This window comes from Coturnix japonica, chromosome 3 (assembly GCF_054131305.1).
Source record: "Coturnix japonica strain WE chromosome 3, WE-NBRP24, whole genome shotgun sequence".
Taxonomy (NCBI): Eukaryota; Metazoa; Chordata; class Aves; order Galliformes; family Phasianidae; genus Coturnix; species Coturnix japonica.
In genome coordinates, this window is record NC_140665.1 from 71671095 (window position 1) to 71689093 (window position 17999).

General features: G+C 42.8%; 1 protein-coding gene across 6 annotated transcripts in view; it reads right to left on the reverse strand.

Moving 5' to 3' along the window:
* The window catches only part of ANKRD6 (ankyrin repeat domain 6), an 89308-nt gene that overhangs the window by 21927 nt on the left and 49382 nt on the right, over nucleotides 1-17999 (reverse strand). For all 6 annotated transcript variants that reach the window (XR_014944163.1, XM_085541919.1, XM_085541920.1 and 3 more), the window contains one exon: nucleotides 8467-8739. Coding sequence is in view for 5 of the 6 variants with exons in the window: in XM_085541919.1 (XP_085398045.1) it covers nucleotides 8467-8586 (120 nt within the window). In the remaining variant the exon portion in view is untranslated. The remainder of the gene's footprint in view (nucleotides 1-8466; nucleotides 8740-17999) is intronic.

Consider the following 17999-nt stretch of genomic DNA (forward strand, 5'->3'; position numbering starts at 1 on the left):
CAAGACAGCCAACCTCAACCTGCTGACTATCTTTAGACAATGCTTATTTTTAAACATCACCAATCTAAGTTACATAAAAAGAGAATTTAAAATATTCACAAGAACATCAACCTGTAGTGTAATCAAGGACCATTCCCGAATGAACAGAGGGACAGAAAAGCTTTAATTAGAGAGATGGATGGTATATAGCAATTTTCATAGTAAATAAAAAAAGACAAATTTGACAGTAAAATCAAATTAAAAAAAGAAAATCCCCAACAAATGGCTTATTACAGTTCCAAGTGAAATGACAAGAGAAAAAAGAGTATTTACATGTAACTGAGCCACGTTTGATCATCCTTTGGCAGAAATAAAAAGTGAAATATTTCAGGAAAAGAGAAATAGGCTTCTAGAAGAGGCAGAAGAATCTATGTTGACAGAGGTTCAAAGAGTGAAGAGATCATAAGAGTGTGTGTTGTACAACAAAGGAGACCTCGAACAAGTGATTCCCTAGAACCCTAACCCATATAAATCTCTAAAAGACTCAGAAGGGGAGAGTCAAGAACTAACTTCTGTCCTAGGAAGTGTATGTGCAGCTATACATGTGTGCATGTGTGCGCATCTCTTCAGTACACCTCAAAGCATCACCTTACAAGCTCTGAAGTAGGAACAATTCTGAAATTGTTCACTGCACATTTCAGTGAAATTTAGAAAGCAGGATTCCTATCGTTGCTAAGATCACTGATATTTTTCACAAAGAATGCCGATTTTCTACATCAGGTATTTTATGAGATGACGAAGCATTACACTGCCCTTCTCTATTGAGAAATAATGCCTATTTCTCTATCACTGCTTCTGCCATTGTCTATTTTTTAACCCAAGGATTCACACTGCGAGAAGATAAACTGTCCTACTGTATCAGCTATAGAAAAAGCAAATGCTTCAAGAACTGAGTAGTGCCCTTAAAAGAACAGAAGACAGCCATTAACACTGAGATTTTACAGAAATTCCTGAGTGTGAAAGCTATTCCAGGTAAACAAAAAAAACATGCTCAGGACAGCACTGTTTGCACATAGAAATCCCTTCCCTGCCTATCTGGTAATGTCTTCAGATCTCTCTTCACAACAAAGTAGTGCTGAAACCCATAATAATGCTGGAGACAAAATGTCTGTGTCGGTAGCTAATAGCTGATGCTGCTTTGAAAATGTTAAATGTTGATTAATTACACCACGATTGATCTGAAGGGCCACATTTAAGGGAAAAGCCCACACCCACTGTGGAACTTAGGTCTCTCAAAGGAAGTATTTTCTCCTGTCCCCTTTCAGAAGTAGGAGGCAACAACTCATTCCAGCATGGGAAGCTTTCCTTCCAGCATCTCCCAGGGTGTGGGAAGGGCTTGCTTCCTCCTGTCCCCAACAGTTCCTCTATGCTGACTGAGTGGCAACAGCCTGCTGCTTGTTGCTTCTTGCTGGCATCCTCACCTTGTTCCTTATGGGTCCATTCCAACTCAGAACATTCTATAATTCTATGATACTTGTGAGTCCCTTCCAACTCAGGATATTCTATGGTTCTAGACACACATTCATCAGCAATGCTGCCACAGCAAAGGGCTGGCCCAGCCATGCAGGGCACATCTCCTGCCCCAGCCTGAAGAACAGCCAGGGTGAAGTTGCTGTTTCAGGTAACTCAATGGCAGGAGGCATAAAAGTCTCTAGGCAACGTGAAAAAAAGGAAAAGAACCAGAAGCCGGGTTGACAAAGCGTCCCCAGCTATGAACAATACATTTGGATTATGGAAATACGCTCAAGCATGTTCAGGTTTATGGGTTCTGAATGTCTGCATTACTTAATTGCAATAAATAAATCACGTAACCAGGATGTTTCACTTCCCGGTAGGTTACTAATGTATTGTGAAAACAGCTTATTGTTAACTGTGCATGGAGGAGATCTCACAGGGCACACCACCTTCACCTGCTCGTTTGATGCCTTGACACCACAGCTGGGCCAGGGAGAGCAGTGATTTCTGTGGTGATAGGAAAGAGGTTGAGGGGTTGGATGGGCAGGTAGAACTGCCAGCCTCAGAAAGGAAGGAAAAGGCTGAGGTTAGAGCTCCCATCTCCATTCTACTCACTAGCAAAACCAAGCATCACCATGTCTTCAGTGATGCATGGAGAAGAAGCTCACACACCGCACCTCTGGCCACTCCTGTTATAGAGCAAACAGAGAGGTTGCATCGTTGTGCTATCTACTGTCATGATCCCACTCAAAAACTTCAGCCAGGTCTCCAAAGCTCTTCTAGAAAAAAATGAGTTACTGAAACAAAAGAGTAGAGGATGATTAAATACACTTCAGCTTTTTATTCCATAGGGTTTGTGTGTTTTTATAGGGGTATCCCCTTCAGCTGGAGAACACTGGAAAGTGCTGTATATGTGCAGTCCCTTAGCTCTTCCCAGTGGCTATAAAGGCAGAGTGGAGAAACCATGACTCCAATGAGGATGGGTGAGCGGGAAGGAGGATCGATTCCAGCACATTACACTGATTAGAAGTTCAAGCTTTTGGAAGAACACTGGCCATCACATCATTAATCTGCAAGAACTGACAATGCCAGATTTTTTTTTTTCTTCCTGCTTACATCAAAGCAAAGACAGATGGCACAGGAGGATGGTGTTCTTCCAGTGCAGGCAATGCAAACACTGGAAAGATGCACTCACCTATCCCACACATACAGAATCACAGAATGACCCAGGTTGGAAGGGACCTCAAGGATCATGTAGTTCCAACCCCCCTGCCTGGCAGGGCCACCAAACACACACATTTACTAGATCAGGTTGCCCAGGGTCCCGTCCAACCTGGCCTTGAACACCTCCAAGGACGGGGCAACCACAACCTCCCTGGGCAGCCTGTTCCAGGGCCTAACCACTTGGTTACTCATCACAGGGAGGAAACTCTAAAGCCAGAGGCTGTTTAACATGTAGATTGCGGACTTAACAACTTATGGGCCTTTATAAATATCTACTCTAATGGTTTGGAGGTTATCACAGGCAACTACAGAAATACAAATGAAAGGTTCCTGCCACTCAGATTAATGAACCAATGAAGTGGTCTTTCATATAAAAAACATGCAATTCGGACATTTATTCAAATGAAAATAATCACTTCAGCAGGCCACAAATCACACAGAACCTCCCATGTCACAGGCTTACTGAACAAGTAAATGGGATTTCTTACACTAATGCTGTCACTTCCAACAACCATGACATAGAGCTACAGCTATGGAGTGTATCAGACTGCAGTCAAGCACAGCAAACATCCGCAGTAAACATCCACATGGCTTTCAACAGTTCTATTTTCTATTTATACTCAACCTGTGTTCTAAGTTCCAAATGCTGACAGGCAACTGACAATATGAACAGTTTAAAAGCAGAATATTCTTGGAGTAGCAACTCCAGGTGTGTGCTCAGCAACCAAATCCATACAGGTGGGCCTAACACCAAGAGCTGCAGGCTCTTTCCTTGTGTTTATATCTTTGTAGATACTTTTACACAAGTACATTCAGTTCTCCCTGCGCCGTGCTGCACAAGTACCGTTGTTTGTTCATCCATTCTGCATTTATAGCAAAACATGCCTATCCACCTTTTATTAGAAAGCCTGAAAACAAACACAAACTCTTGTCATATTGTTCACGCTGATGATTTGTTATGCTGTTCCCCATGAACAACCTGCTGGCTCAAGTCAGCAGAAAGCTTCTCACTGGCCTCAATGGGCATTAAGCAAGTCTCTAAATGTCTGCTACTTCCTTTTCATTTATTTTTATTTATTGCTCAAAACAGATGCTTAAGTCAATAAGGAGTTTTTCAAGCTGAAGTAGCACAAATATACGAAAGCACTGAACAGATTTCTTTTTTTGTTTCCATCTCAACACAGAAAAAATGCCGTTCTGAAGAACTCTGCATGCTCTTGAGTTGAAATCTTGATGACAAGTCTACAAGTATCCTAGCGCTATCCAACACTGCCATATGGGAGGTCTGTAACACAACTAACTCAACAATCAAATCAAGCAAACAAACGGATAAACAAACAGAAGTGCTGAATTAAAACAGAAGCACTGGCTGTTGTGTGCTTTTTTAAATGCCCATCTTCTCTTTCCAGAATTCGATTTAACAGTCATGTTCTTAAGGCCATGCTCTGCAGAATACCTGTTTTCAGCTTTCCTTTGAAAAAAGATACTCATAATCCCCATGGCAATAAGCAAACTACATTAAAACTGCCTGTGCTCCAATACTGCTTCCTCTGGCTATCTTCCTCATGCTTCACAGAGCAGTGGCACATTCCTCTCTATGTGCTAACTAACACATGGCTCTTTGGGCCAAATTAATAATTCCGAGTGCTGAGTGCTGGTACCACTCTGCCAGTTCTGGTCATTCTCAGCCGCCTCCTGAATCCATCTCACCTCACAATGTCAGAATTAAAAGTAACTTGAGGAAGGGAAAGCAATGCTCTAGGAGGACAGCAAGGCAGGGCAGCTCAGCAAAAGCCTCAGGGCTGAAGCTGTCAACAACTTTACTGAATGAAAGCTCTACTACAAAAGAACTGAAAGATGGGACAAGTTTTGCGGATTGGAAGAAAAAGGCTTAACCATACCGGGCTCAATTCTTAATCTTTCAGATTTAGCAGTATATTCACCAAAATACCTTATAAACAAACCTGCTTTTTGGAACCAGCCAAGCTGTACTGCTAGTTGTTTCTTTTTTGTTTATTTGCTTTTGTTTTGGTTTGACTTTGTTGGGGCTTTTTTGGTTGTTGCTTTTTCCTTTTTCATAGAGAAAATAGCTATAAATTTCATTCCTGTGAAGAACGCCAGACAGAAAGGCTCAAAAATGGAAATGATCTCTCTGTCCAAGCAGGCAAAGCAGTGACAGCACTGTGGCTGACAAGATGCCCAAAGAAGAGCAGTGAAGCACCAGGCACTGTGAGTAAGACTGTCCCTCACCATCACTTTGCATGGCTTTGTGGCAGAGGGCCCAGCACCAGGACGATGTGTACGTGCACCTGCAATGCAGCACCACCATCACCTCTTCCCCATCGTCAGATGGCCAGCAGCATCGTCACCATCAGCTCTACTTCCTTTTTCCATCCATGTTTTTAAATGTATCAAATCAGAGATATGATTTAGCAGAGGGTTGTTATAGTTAGGGTACTATGGTTAGGCTATGGTTGGACTTGATGATCTTCAAGGTCTTTTCCAACCTGGGTAATTCTATGATTCTATGAAATCCAGAAAGAGCCCACATGCCCTTAGCTGTACCTGGTGGCAGTAAGGATGTGGGATCATACACTTCCACACTGACTGCAACAGGAATGGAAGGATCAGCTGGACAGGTGACTTGCTATTAATGATGTCAAAAAGAAATGCACCCAGGAGGAAATGCTGAAGTGAGCATTTGGGCACACCAATTCTACACAGAATTTTGATTCTTCCATATTCTTCTTCTGGAATCATCCAGTTAGAGGTGACAAAAAGGAAAGGTTGTTTTGCAGCTGAACTACTGTTTAGTGAAGCAGCAATTAACTGTATCATTTGACCTTCCATTTTTAAGTAAAAATAGAACTGGACGAGCTTGCCATCTATCCAGCACTTAATAGTCCTTGGTTTGTTATGGAAAATATGCTTCATTCTCCTTAAGCCATGCTCAATTAACCAGGTTTGAATAAAGAACTCCTCAGGATAAAGGTCCAGACCCCAGTCCCTTCAAGCTGTGGCTCTGCATGGTGTTTTTCCACAGGAATCAGTCTGTGCTTACAGATGCATACCAGAAACTCATTTCAAGCCTAAAGTGATGAGGGAACTGTTCCTCTCTATCCAAAGAGCTTTGCCTTGCCATATCTTTCTTCAGTAACACTCTGGTACAATTCAGGAGGAATTTTGGCTGAAAAGTACAGAAGTCATTTTTTTCTTTGGAACAAATCTGTAGAATTTAAAATTAATTTCACAGAACAAACTGAAGATTATGAATAAAAATAGAAGGTATACAACTAGAAGAGAGCTTAATTTAATAATAATAAATTTACATTTACTTTTAGGCTGCATTTTGCAGTGGGTTTTATCTTGGCTAGGTGAGAAGGCTCTGCACTTCAGTTCATCTGAGAGCTTAATCAATAATTCCCTAATTGTCATCCAATTCCCAACATAAAATTAACAACTCCTATCTTAAAAGTATTTAGTATTTTGGGCCTTTCTGCTTATTGAAAGACCACAGAAGAACTAACCCACCTTCACTAATGGCTGAAAAAATCCCTTAAAATTTCCAGTTTAAAGATACACGAGCCTCATTCAATCCTGTGACAACCTTGTCCTTGACTTTAAATGCCTCTTTCTCCTTCCAGCCTCTGTGTCACTAGATTAGTGAGCCAAGCTCTTTCAGGGTACATATGTTTATAGAGACTTTCATAGGCAAATCTGCTTGTGCTATCCCTGTGCAGCTGGCTGGGTGAGAGCCAGAAGCAAACTGCATGCTGTGTTGACCGGGATGAGACATTACTGAGCCTGAACTGATGGGTTTTGATGAGGGCAGCACTTTGATCTCACGCCTTTTGATTTGTACTGAGCTCACCTTCACCTGGCACACAACAGGAGAGGAGCAAGTGCTCTAGTGCCACCAAAACACCCCCAACATGTAGCCTTGATCACTCCAAGAGCCTCTGCAGTCCTTCAGGCCTTATTTCATCTTCTCTGAACAGAGGTTGCTGCAGGTCTATCCTGCTGTCATGCCAGGCTGCATCCACAATGGCAAGAGGGACAGCTTGTGTCACAACCCATCCTGAGCTCTATGGGGATGACTCACAGCCTCCAGGTAACAACAGATACAACTCTGGAGTGCCAGGTCAGCCCCAGGGATGGTCTCAGAGCTCACCTGAAGGCCGAGGACTCTGCATGACTTTCCAGTGAATCTGGCAGCACTGTGCACCTGTGCTGTTTTGCCAACAAGGGACTTTTTATCTGATTTTCCATGCAAAGGCTGAACATTAAAGAAAGCAGTGGAAGCAGGAAGCTAGCTAAATAACATATAGGAAAGACATTTTTTTTTTCATATCTGGTTTATCTGCATCCATCAGATTAACCTGATTTTGTTTTTGAATGTACGATTTACACAATACGCCTTTACTGTTACTGTAATTACAAGACAGCATTGATGACTGCAAAGACAACAGCCTTAACAAGGAGAAAATACCAGTTTTGCAAGAGTGGCATCCTTTCAATGCTTCATATATTTTCAGGTAGGTCCCTCAGAAACCTCTAAACTCAATAAACTTGATACAACAAACAAACTAAAGCATTGCAGAACAACCAAACAAAACCATTATTAATCAAATGTATTAATTTATTTCTATTACTGACCACCTCCAATAGCTGTTGATTAACTACAGTCACCTGGACAATAGAGACAAACAGATATCCTTATGGGACCATTCACGTTTATTACATCTTTGCAAAACAACACTCAGCTTTAGCATGCAAAATTCACTCAAAATGATTACCCTCAGTTCACTCCAGCTTTCAAAATCAATGCTACCTACAGCTCAAAACACGACAAAGCAAACAACTGTCGCTGACAGATAAATACAGGGGGAAAAAAATAATCTTATCTCATGCACTCACATTTGCTTTCTATCTGTGAATACTAGCTCCCATGCATATATTGTGTTCAAAACCAATATGGAAACAGAAATAAGACTAGACATGACAGAGAACAACAGTCTGTCAAAACAGGATGTCCCAGGTTTTATGTTAGAGCTCTGAAGATCTTGCTTACCTAATTTGCTTTCAGGCTTTTTGCCTTCTCTGCAACAGCTGCATTTTATCTCATCTTTTATTTGCTATTATTTCTAACACTGAGATATAGGAGTAAGTGAATATCTGTTTGGATTCTCTTAAAATCTAAGCAGAAATCCTTTGATGCTGACTTTATCTCTAAGGTCTAGGGACCACGGTTTGCAAACCCAAGTCTGCAGCTGGATGGGGACTACACAGCGTGAGAAGGGTGAAGATACCAGACACAAGTGCGACTGTGGTACCAATAGACTCTAACAGCAAAGGAATGCTTTCTACATGCCTTTATCTTACCACAACAGGTGGCTTTCCCCCTTCCTCTCATCCCCCAACAGCGATGAATTGTTCCATTTTTGCACATCATACAAAAGTCAACGCACATTCTGAAGAATGTCACCGTGCCTCCACCAGCACAGTACGTTGTAAGGACTCTGCATTCACTACAGCTGTACATGCAACTAATGAAAACTGTCTAACTACAAGACATGCACTATTTTAGTAAATTTACATGAGCTAATACGTATAAACTTTAAGGAAATCTCAGCCCCGCTAGCCTCAGTTACATTCAGAATTGCAAAGCCACAAGGGCATTTTCACAGACAATGGCTTAGGAGTTACGTTAGTTCCCAGGGATTTTGTAAAGCGTTTTTCTCTTGTTACCTTGGTAACTGCTACCTTGGCACCCTTGTTGATAAGCTGCACCACATTATCCACTTGGCCTTTGTACGCAGCTATGAGAAGCCGTTCTGAAAGCACAGCGACCACATCCTGCTGGCTCATGAATTAGGAGAGAAAGGTTTGCAGGGCAAGCAGCTCACAGGTTTCCTCGGTCCAAAAACAAAGGCTTCAGAGCAGTTCAAGCAGCATGTGAGGAGGCGAGAAAGGACCCCGGCTCCTTGGAAGGCAGTGATGCTCCTATGCCATCTTCTGGACCTGTGGATCAGACAACAACACCGCTGTCAGCAACATTTCACAGAGGAGGCACTGCAGCAGCTCCTCCCCGAGCGCTTCATCTCTTCATCGGTTTGGGAGGGGGGTCACAAACAAAACACCTCTAAGCCTCCTGGAAAGGACTGTTGCACTTGTACTGCAAGGCAGAGGGAGTGCACACAGACACACATTTTCAGTGAGTCCTAATTCCCCTCATCCGTGGACAAAAATCCTTAAACTTTCTGAAAGCATCGCTCTCTTTTGGCCTGATCTGTATTTGTGCAGCCCCTTTTTGTTCTCCTTCTCCCTACATCTCCCAGACAACACATCAGCGAAGGATGAGTTAACTCCCTTTGTTGCTATCAGCACCTCAGCCTGTTTTGACCAAGGGAGCAAGGGTAAGTTATACTTATGGGCTGCAGATATAAATACACAAATCTCTGCACTGGGACTGAGAGCAGTCAGCAATTAAAGGCAGCTGACTGCTCTCTCACTGGTATAAAACGCTTCACAGCCTCCTGCAAACCATTCCAAGGACACCTTTGTCAAGGATCACAACCTGAAACTGGGAAACACTGATCCTTGCTGTCATTGAGAAACTGCATCCCCAGAGAGGTGCTGACATCACACCACACTGACCCTGGGGTCAATTCAGATTTAGCATTCTTCATGCAAACCAGGGAAATGACTGCGAGCAAATTCTTCTTTTCTATCTCCAATGACCCGCCCAATACAACAAACCATCAGAGCTGATAAAAGACTTGTGACATGCTTCCAAAAAATCTACCTGCAGAACACTTTGAGCTTAAGGATCCAAAACCTCCCAGTGCAGGAGGATTTCAGCTTTACCTTTACTTTGGTAGTATTTCACACCTGGCTATCTCACTGTTTCAGTACAGCAAAAACATCATCAAGATAGCCTGTATGTGTGCAGACAATTTATCTTCCTTTCACTTGAAATATCACTATACTGCTCATTACCAGATTTCATTTCCATTCATGTACTAAGAAGAAACACCCAACGAGAAGGAAAAAAGTGCATGGGTTGCTGTGGGTACACCATCCTCTTGTCTTCCAGATACACAGAGTGAGACCACTTAATTAATCTCACTCCAATGTTACAAGGTCATATTCACCAGTCCACGTCAGCAACAAAAAAGGATTTGCAACCCTGCTTAACAGAATGGTCAGTAGGGTACTGCAGTCCTCTGTGTCACCAAAGTGTCATCCTAAATCTCTGGATGGTTCAAGATCTACATTACTTTTTGATCAATATGTGTTTATTCAGAGAGAGAAACAAGGCAAAAACATCCCAGGCCTCAAAAGCAGCCCAGCAAGGGATAACAAGGAAACAGCACCATACCCCAGGCAGCTGGAGAGCTGCACCCTGAAGGTGGCCTATCATTAATAGTTTGATCTATGAAAAGTAACACAAGTTCAATCTCACCTGCCTTAAGTATTTGCTTTTCTGATGTTACTGAAGCAAGCTGAAGCCCCACAACCTGGCTGCCCTGCCTCCTCCTGGGCAGTGTCCCCATTGCCAGGAGCACGTTCCTGTCCCTCCAAGCCTACCGCAGGGAGCAGGGCAAGCTTTACGCCAACTATGTTCTCTGTCAGCTTTCCAGGCAGTGAAGTTGTTTGCTCCTATGCCAGCTCCTGTCTGTGCAACAGTGGTTTCCAAATGTACTGTACCGTCACCTGTTTGCCCCAGCCAACAGCCAGCCTGGCTGCCCCAACCTGGAGCCATGCACAGCACAATGACAGCCAGCTCTGCACCCTGCAAAACAACTCCGATCAGAACCTGTTTGGTTTTCTTATCCTTTAAATTTATACACACACACACACATATATATATATCAGCAACATCACTGACACTGAGAGATTTTTTACTATTCACTGCAGAAAGCTGAATGCAAACATTTTCCCAGCACACAGACATTTCTAATAAAACTCCCAAAAAACTACAGATGCTCATTATGACTTGGCTGAAGCACCAGAGACCTCAAATACACACAAGCGCTCAAGTGATTCAGACGGTGCAAAGCACAGTGCTGCCAGGAAGCACTCACGCTAACAAGTGTGTGTGTACCTGCGAGAGGTGGAGGCTGGAAGCTGCACTCATTTCACAGCTTGTCTCACTCATTTCTGGTGACAGCAGTAAGCTCTTTCTGGTGATCATTAGCCCCACAGCCCAGAGGGACTGCCTGTGGCAGCTCTACTCTGTGATGTGGTTTGCCTTCTTCCCTCCTCTGGATCACATACAAAAGCTGATCCAGCTGTAAGTCTCACATGGGTTTCCATCTCACTGCTGAAGCCTTCAACAGCAGCAGGTCTCCTTTGCAGCAGGGCAGTCATGTAACAAGCCATGCCCCCAATGCCAGCTACCTTACAGAACAGTTTTCACACAACAGGTCACATCGCTGGCTCCAGCTGCTTTACATTTCCTCAGCTGCACATGCTTTGGATGCTTCACAACTCAGAGGAGTGTGTCTGATCAGGACACAAAGCCCTGACACCCCAGGGTCCAACTTTCCTTTTCTCCCAAGCTGGCGCAGACAAACAAAGGGCAACTTTGGAGGATGGCAACTCCTAACTCCCCTTCTGACACCAACCCCCTTCCCACCAGCTTTAACTCTCCATGTGCCTCAGACACACAGAGCATCTTCTCTTGAATGCGTCTGTACAGGCAGCCTGAGAGAGAAGGCAGCAGATGCCCAGGTGCTGCAGTTAAAGGTTCCACTGCTCTTTTGCACCCAGGTAGTGCAAAATAAACCAATAACATGATTACAGACACCGCAAAAGGCCCTGCTGCCAGTGCCTAATGCCCAGATTTAAAGCCTTGATTACCATTTCAAATCACTGCCACTTCCTCCAAGCAGCAGAGCCCTTGTGCCAGGGACCCTGTAGTTCTCTTACCCCTATCTTTTTGGGAAGCACAGAGATATTCAAGCCTGCTAAGAAATCAAGACAGGAAGACCTAATTAATTAATTCATTCATTCATTCATTAATAACGCTTTTTTGTTGTTGTTTTTTTTTTCTTACAATAAGCAGCTGCTCTTGCTGTGTTTCTCTGGTAAAGATCAGATTGCTTACCTGGAGCAGGTAAGCCCATTGGTCCCATTGCTGCAGCTCAGCTTGGCACGGGGACAGCAACATGGTCCCCTGATCAGCACAGCGTGACAGGAGACACTTGGGCTGATATCACCGATCAGTATTTCAGACCCACAGCAATGAGGCAATGTCTCCGGCCAGCAAGAGCCAGCCGCATCTCCACAGATTTCAGCAGCTCAGTGAGTCAGGCATTTATGAGTACAGGAGCTCCAGGAAATGTCTGGCTGCTGGAGGCTGCTTCTGGAGCTGGAGGAAAGTCCAGCACACAGCAAGCATCACAGACACTGCTGGGCTGGAAGATTGCCTCTTCTACATTCACAGAAAGGATGAAAAGAAAATAAAAGCTTCCCTTGCAGGAAAGAGAGAAAAAAGGTGGAAAACTCTGAAAGACTAAAGACTTATAAGTTAATCAACTTCATAAAATCCCACGTGATAAATGGAAATCATACAATACCGGAGCACAGGTCACTCTCAGGATGACCACCAAGTTCAGTTACTATCTGAACACTAGTGCAGCTAACAACAGGTCCTGGTTCTATTACCGTTGAACCAAGGTGCAATACAAAAATCAAAAAAAGAAAAGAAAAAGGGGCACCCATTTTCTGCATTAGGCACCCAAAATCTCTAGTTCATCGCCAGAAATGGTGCTGAGTATTGCAAGAAAAGCACCCATCACCTAGCAGCTTTATTCCATGCAGCGTACATAATAATTATTCTAATATACTTTAAAAGAGTCCTGTACAGTTTAGTCAGACCATCTGCTTTATGAGATGATATATAATAGTACTCTTTTATAATAATCAGACACCTTTCTAAGAAAGCTTCCAAGAAAACTTCCTATTTCTAATGCTGACCATCTCTTCATTGCTCTTCTCTCTGAGGAAAATGGGTTTATTTGCTCATAGGTACATATGAGTATATTAAAATCTACAACGTTCTCTTTTTCTTGTTTGCCCTCTCTGAGAAGTAGCTTGTCATATTTAAAATATGACATAAGCACAAACACGTTATATAACAGGGTGGGTTATTGCATTAAAGAATGAGTTTCCTGGAACCTAACTCATTTTATCATTTATCTCAGGATGTAGATATACCTTCCATTCCTGTTAAGTGACTTCCTGAGTTTTTTCATGACCTGCAGCACTGCTTTCCTTTGATTTTTCTACAGTTCCCCCATGAATCCAGTATGAACCTATTGGGAAGGTGTATGTTTGGCTAAAGGGAGGACTGAGTTTCACTCTTTCCTGCCTTAAAGGACAGTTCAATCACTTTAGCAGCCCCCCAAGTTCCCACCAACACTAAACAGCCAGGCTGATGCCTCTGCTCTGCTGCCTGTGTGGATCTGCAGCCCTCGGTCCACCACAGCCAGACACAAGCTCTCAGGCTCCTGGCAGCTCTCAGACAGGCCTTGTTGCCACCACAAAGCTGCACCTGCTGACACAGGCACATGGAGAGAAGCAATAGAGATCAATGCTTCAAGTCATCAGTTATATACATCACCAATCTCACAGCATGTAGACAACTGTTTAATTGTTTTTCTTCCTCTTTAATTACCTCATTACTCATTAGGCAGACTGTACCCTTTGCATATTCTAGAGCATCTCACAGGACAGCTGTTCATTTTGTCTATCTCACCCAAGTTTCACAACCTTGTTACTCTCCCACCCTCTCTTTCACTACATGCATGCGCACACACGTCAAAAACATTCAGCAGAAGCAAGATCAGCTCACAGCAAGCATTCTTCAGTTAGGCCATGTTTACACAGTGAAACAATATCCATTGTTGGCTGCAACGCAGGGTAGGCACACAAACACACAAGGAAGAGATGTCCTGGTCTCATTTGCATGAATGCAGTTAGGAGGCCTTTCCAGCTCACTGCTGCTCAACAGAAGTGCTGGGGCTGAGCCTTGGGAATGAAGCAGGATATAGCTGCGCTCATGAGAGAACAGAGGCTTGAGTTACGCTCGTGCACAGTGGGATTTCTAGGTGGGAGACATTATAGAATGGCTTAGGTTGAAAGGGAACGTAAAGCCCACTCAGTTCCAACCCTCTTCCATGGGCAGGGCTGCCACCCACTGGATCATGCTGCCCAGGGCCCCATTCATCCTGGCCTCAAATGCCTCCAAGGATCCATAATTTCTTTGGGTAATCTGTTTGAGTGCCTCACCATCCCCTGAGTAAATAACTTTTTCCTAACATCTAACCTAAATTTCTCCTTCTTTTAGTTTAAAGCCATTCCCCCTTGCCCTATCACTATCAGACTGTGTAAAAAGTCGGTCCCCCTCCTGTTTACATGCTCCCTTCAAGGTAGCAATGAGGCCTCCCCAGCACTTTATCTTCTCCAAACTACATAAGCCCAAAACCCTGAGCCTTTCTTCAATACTGCCTTCCTGAATGGCACTTTTCCATCTACCTCAGCAGCCTACAAGCACCTTGATGCAACAAGAAAGTCTGCTCCCTACAGTTTACCAGCCTCATGGAAATGTAGGTTTTTGGAGCCATCCTCTCTCAACTTATTGTCTGAAGTAAGCTCTGTAACTTAGCATAGGAAAATCTTCCTCAGCTGGGGAAGGAGACCAAGCTACTTCCCATTCTCAGATACCAACAAATGTGTTAGTGTTGTGGGAGGACAGAGAATCATGCTGACATCATCCTAATATCATGTACAGTATCCTTCATTTTAATGTTCATGTTAGCAGGCAGTCAAATGAGGACTAAATATCTTCAGAGTTTGTCCCCTTGATGTATTATATCCATAAAGAACAATATATACACAACAAATGGTGAAGGATATCTAAGTACTATTTGCTTCATAAATCTCCTTGCAAGTTGTGAAGAATCAATCTCTGTGGGCTAAAAATATTTTTCTCTAAGACAATCATAAATCAGTTTAGGAGCTTTCTGCAGATGTCTTGATTTCTCCCCCAGCTGCTACGCCTGAAGGGGCTGCACTGGAGATGGTGAATGTTGCTGCTTTGAATGGCTGGGCACCCTCTTGAACAGGTCCATAAAAATGCATCATTAGCAGTATCTTACAAACAAACCATGGCTACCACATTATGAACCACCTCCAGAACTTCTAGGTATGTCTTAGCTAATAATGCTTTGCAAACTCGGGCAACCAAAAACCCCTATGATTCCAGTAGCAAACACAGCTGTGGAATTTCTGTATGATACAGATGAAGACTCAGCAAGTAGAAACACATTCTGAAACAACAGTTGAACGGCATGATTAGTCTTTCACATAAAACACCAATGCCAATGATTACTGTATTATTCCTGCTACAGTAAATGTCATAGACCTAACATACCTGCTGTGCTTCACTGATTATTTGTGTAAGCTGGGCTATTACAAATTTACGAATCAAGTACTCTAACTGCATATGGGATCTATCAAAGGCAGTTTTAAATGCCTTAAAAATCAAACCCAACATGGTAACATAAAGGTGGCACCAAACTGTCTCCTAAGTAATCAGCTATGTTTTCACTTGTTTTTGTTTTTCCTGGGGATTTGCTCTTGAGCAGATGTTTAGTACCCTTGCCAGGAGCCCTGTACAACCTTGTGGTAATTACCAGGAAGGCTGGCAACAGCTCATGAGGGACAAACAAGCCACTTCTATCTAATTAATCTACAACCACTTGAAGCCACTGAAACGAACAATGTGCTTAAAACTGCACACATGGTTATGGGGTTGAGGTTTATACCACAAGAAGAGGAAATTATTTCTTTATCCAGATAACAAGAAACCAGAAACATCCTAACTCCTCTCCTATCCATCTGAAAAACACAGTTACACTCTCATAAATTCTTATTGTATAGGTTGCATGGCATGGGATATACTTTCAAGACACAAATTCACAGGCAAATTTTACCACAGAGCTAAGGTTTGTTTAACTATTAAAAGTTATCACTTCCATTGTATTATTTTCCTCCCAGGACGGTCACAGATGACTGCAGCTGAATCTCAGATTCTTGAGTAAAAGGGAACAAAAAGACTGAGGAACTATTTGGTATGATCTTAGTTCTGACCACAGATAACAGAATGCTAATTTTCAGGACTCTCCAAAACCCTGGTGCTCTCCAGACAGCATCGTGACACCAAATGTATACAAAAGGGTTCAACAGGCAGGGCAGACACCACCAACTTACTTTGTTAGACTCCCTTTAGGGTTTACAAATGACATATCATGTCACCCTAAAGTACATTTCAACTGTCAAATGAATCACATTCTAAAATTAATCACCTCATTAAACAGTATCTTGGAAGCTATATCCTAAACATCTCAAGCTAGATTAAAAGAAGCCCATAGTATCTGTGAGAAAGATTCTGCTTTCTGCAATTTGCGAGAAAACTGTGTCTGCTCAGCTGCATCATGACATGTCCTGTCAGTGGTAAATCATTATGATTTATGAGAATTAAAATACTCATACTGGAATAAAATGTAAAAAGCAACTGATGCAGAAAGTCTCAACAAATCTCAGTAATGACTTGTTTCTAACGTGTGGTGACCCTGCCCATGAAAGGGGGGTTGGAACTGGGTGGGCTTTAAGGTCCCTCTGAGCACAAGGCCTTCTGTGATTCTGTGATGCCAGGGAGACAGTCTCTGTCTCTCTGCTGAAACAAAACAAACAAACAAACAAAGAAAAATCATCACCAGTCTCATTTCAGCTGGTTCATGATGAACCTCTGACAGATACTTCACATAACCAACTAAGGAACACTTTATAGCACATCAAACATGTTTTGTTGAAAACCTTCAGAGTCCCTGAGTGCAACTCTCCTTCATGTGATGTAGGTCAACTAGGAAAAGCTATGTTATTTCTTTCCTTTGAGTATACCATGCAAACCTGGTTCCAGGCCCTGGAGTGTGTTCAGAGGAGGGCTACGAAGCTGGTGAGGGGTCTGGAGCACAGGGCTTATGAGGAGCAGCTGAGGGAGCTAGGATTGTTCAGCCCGGAGAAGAGGAGGCTCAGGGGAGACATTATTGCTCTCTATAACAACCTGAAGGGAGATTGTAGCGAGCTGGGGGTTGGCCTCTTCTCTCGTGTAATCGGTGACAGAACTAGAGGGAATGGTTTTAAGCTGCACCAGGGGAGATTCAGGCTGGACATTAGGAAGTATTACTTTTCGGAAAGGGTAGTCAGGCATTGGAATGCACTGCCCAGGGAGGTGGTGGAGTCACCAACCATGGGAGGGTTCAAGAAACGTTTGGATGTGGTGTTGATTAATATGATTTAGCTGGGAAGTATTGGTGATGGTTGGACTAGGTGATCTTCTAGATCTCTTCCAACCTTGATAATTCTGTGATTCTGTGATATATTCACAAGTATACATATGACAGACCTGCAGCTCATTTCTGTACATAATTACATCCCTCAGCTATTCTGATTCTAGGAAAACAGTTCCTCACATTTTTGTCCTCTCACACTTTCTACACATACCTGAGAGGATGAAAAAACAGCTTTATGTACACATACCTACACAAGGACAAACATACACAAACATGCAAAAATAGAAATCTGATTTTAAAGGAAATTAAGTGCATCCTTGCAAAATGTTTGGCCTTTTAACACAGACAACTTCAGAGGCTGAAGTTTCAAGGAACTATTTCTCCAGGTTTTTGTCTTTCATCTTCTTTTCTACCTTGTACAACAGTCCTGCTTTGCATGCCAGGGAAACGGTAGGTACTGTATGCATTCCACTGTTAAGCTGTCAAGAACACAGCCTTCTACAGAAAGCACTACAAGCTTTATCTGTCTCAAAAGCCAGCATCTCACAATGCTTTTTCTGTATCCAAGTACTTATCCTGCTTAGGCATTCATATAGCTGGGACTACTTTTGAAGTAGAAAACAGAATAAATAATTAACTGCAAATTATACTTTGTCTCAGTTTATCACTGCTTAAATAATAGGATTTTTAGAAGAGACTGCACTGGGATTTCTTCTTATTCAAGTATACCAGAACTGCAGGTGTGTTGACATGTCAAGCAAACCTTTCATTTTAACATAGCCTCAGAAGACTCAAAGGTTCAGGAGGTTCTTCGAGGTTCAGGAGCCAGCAATGCTGTGTCATGCATTAAAAGTTAATATCTATAACATATATTAGCTTAGGAAAATAGCTCATCAAGCACTCCATGAAAGGAACCCA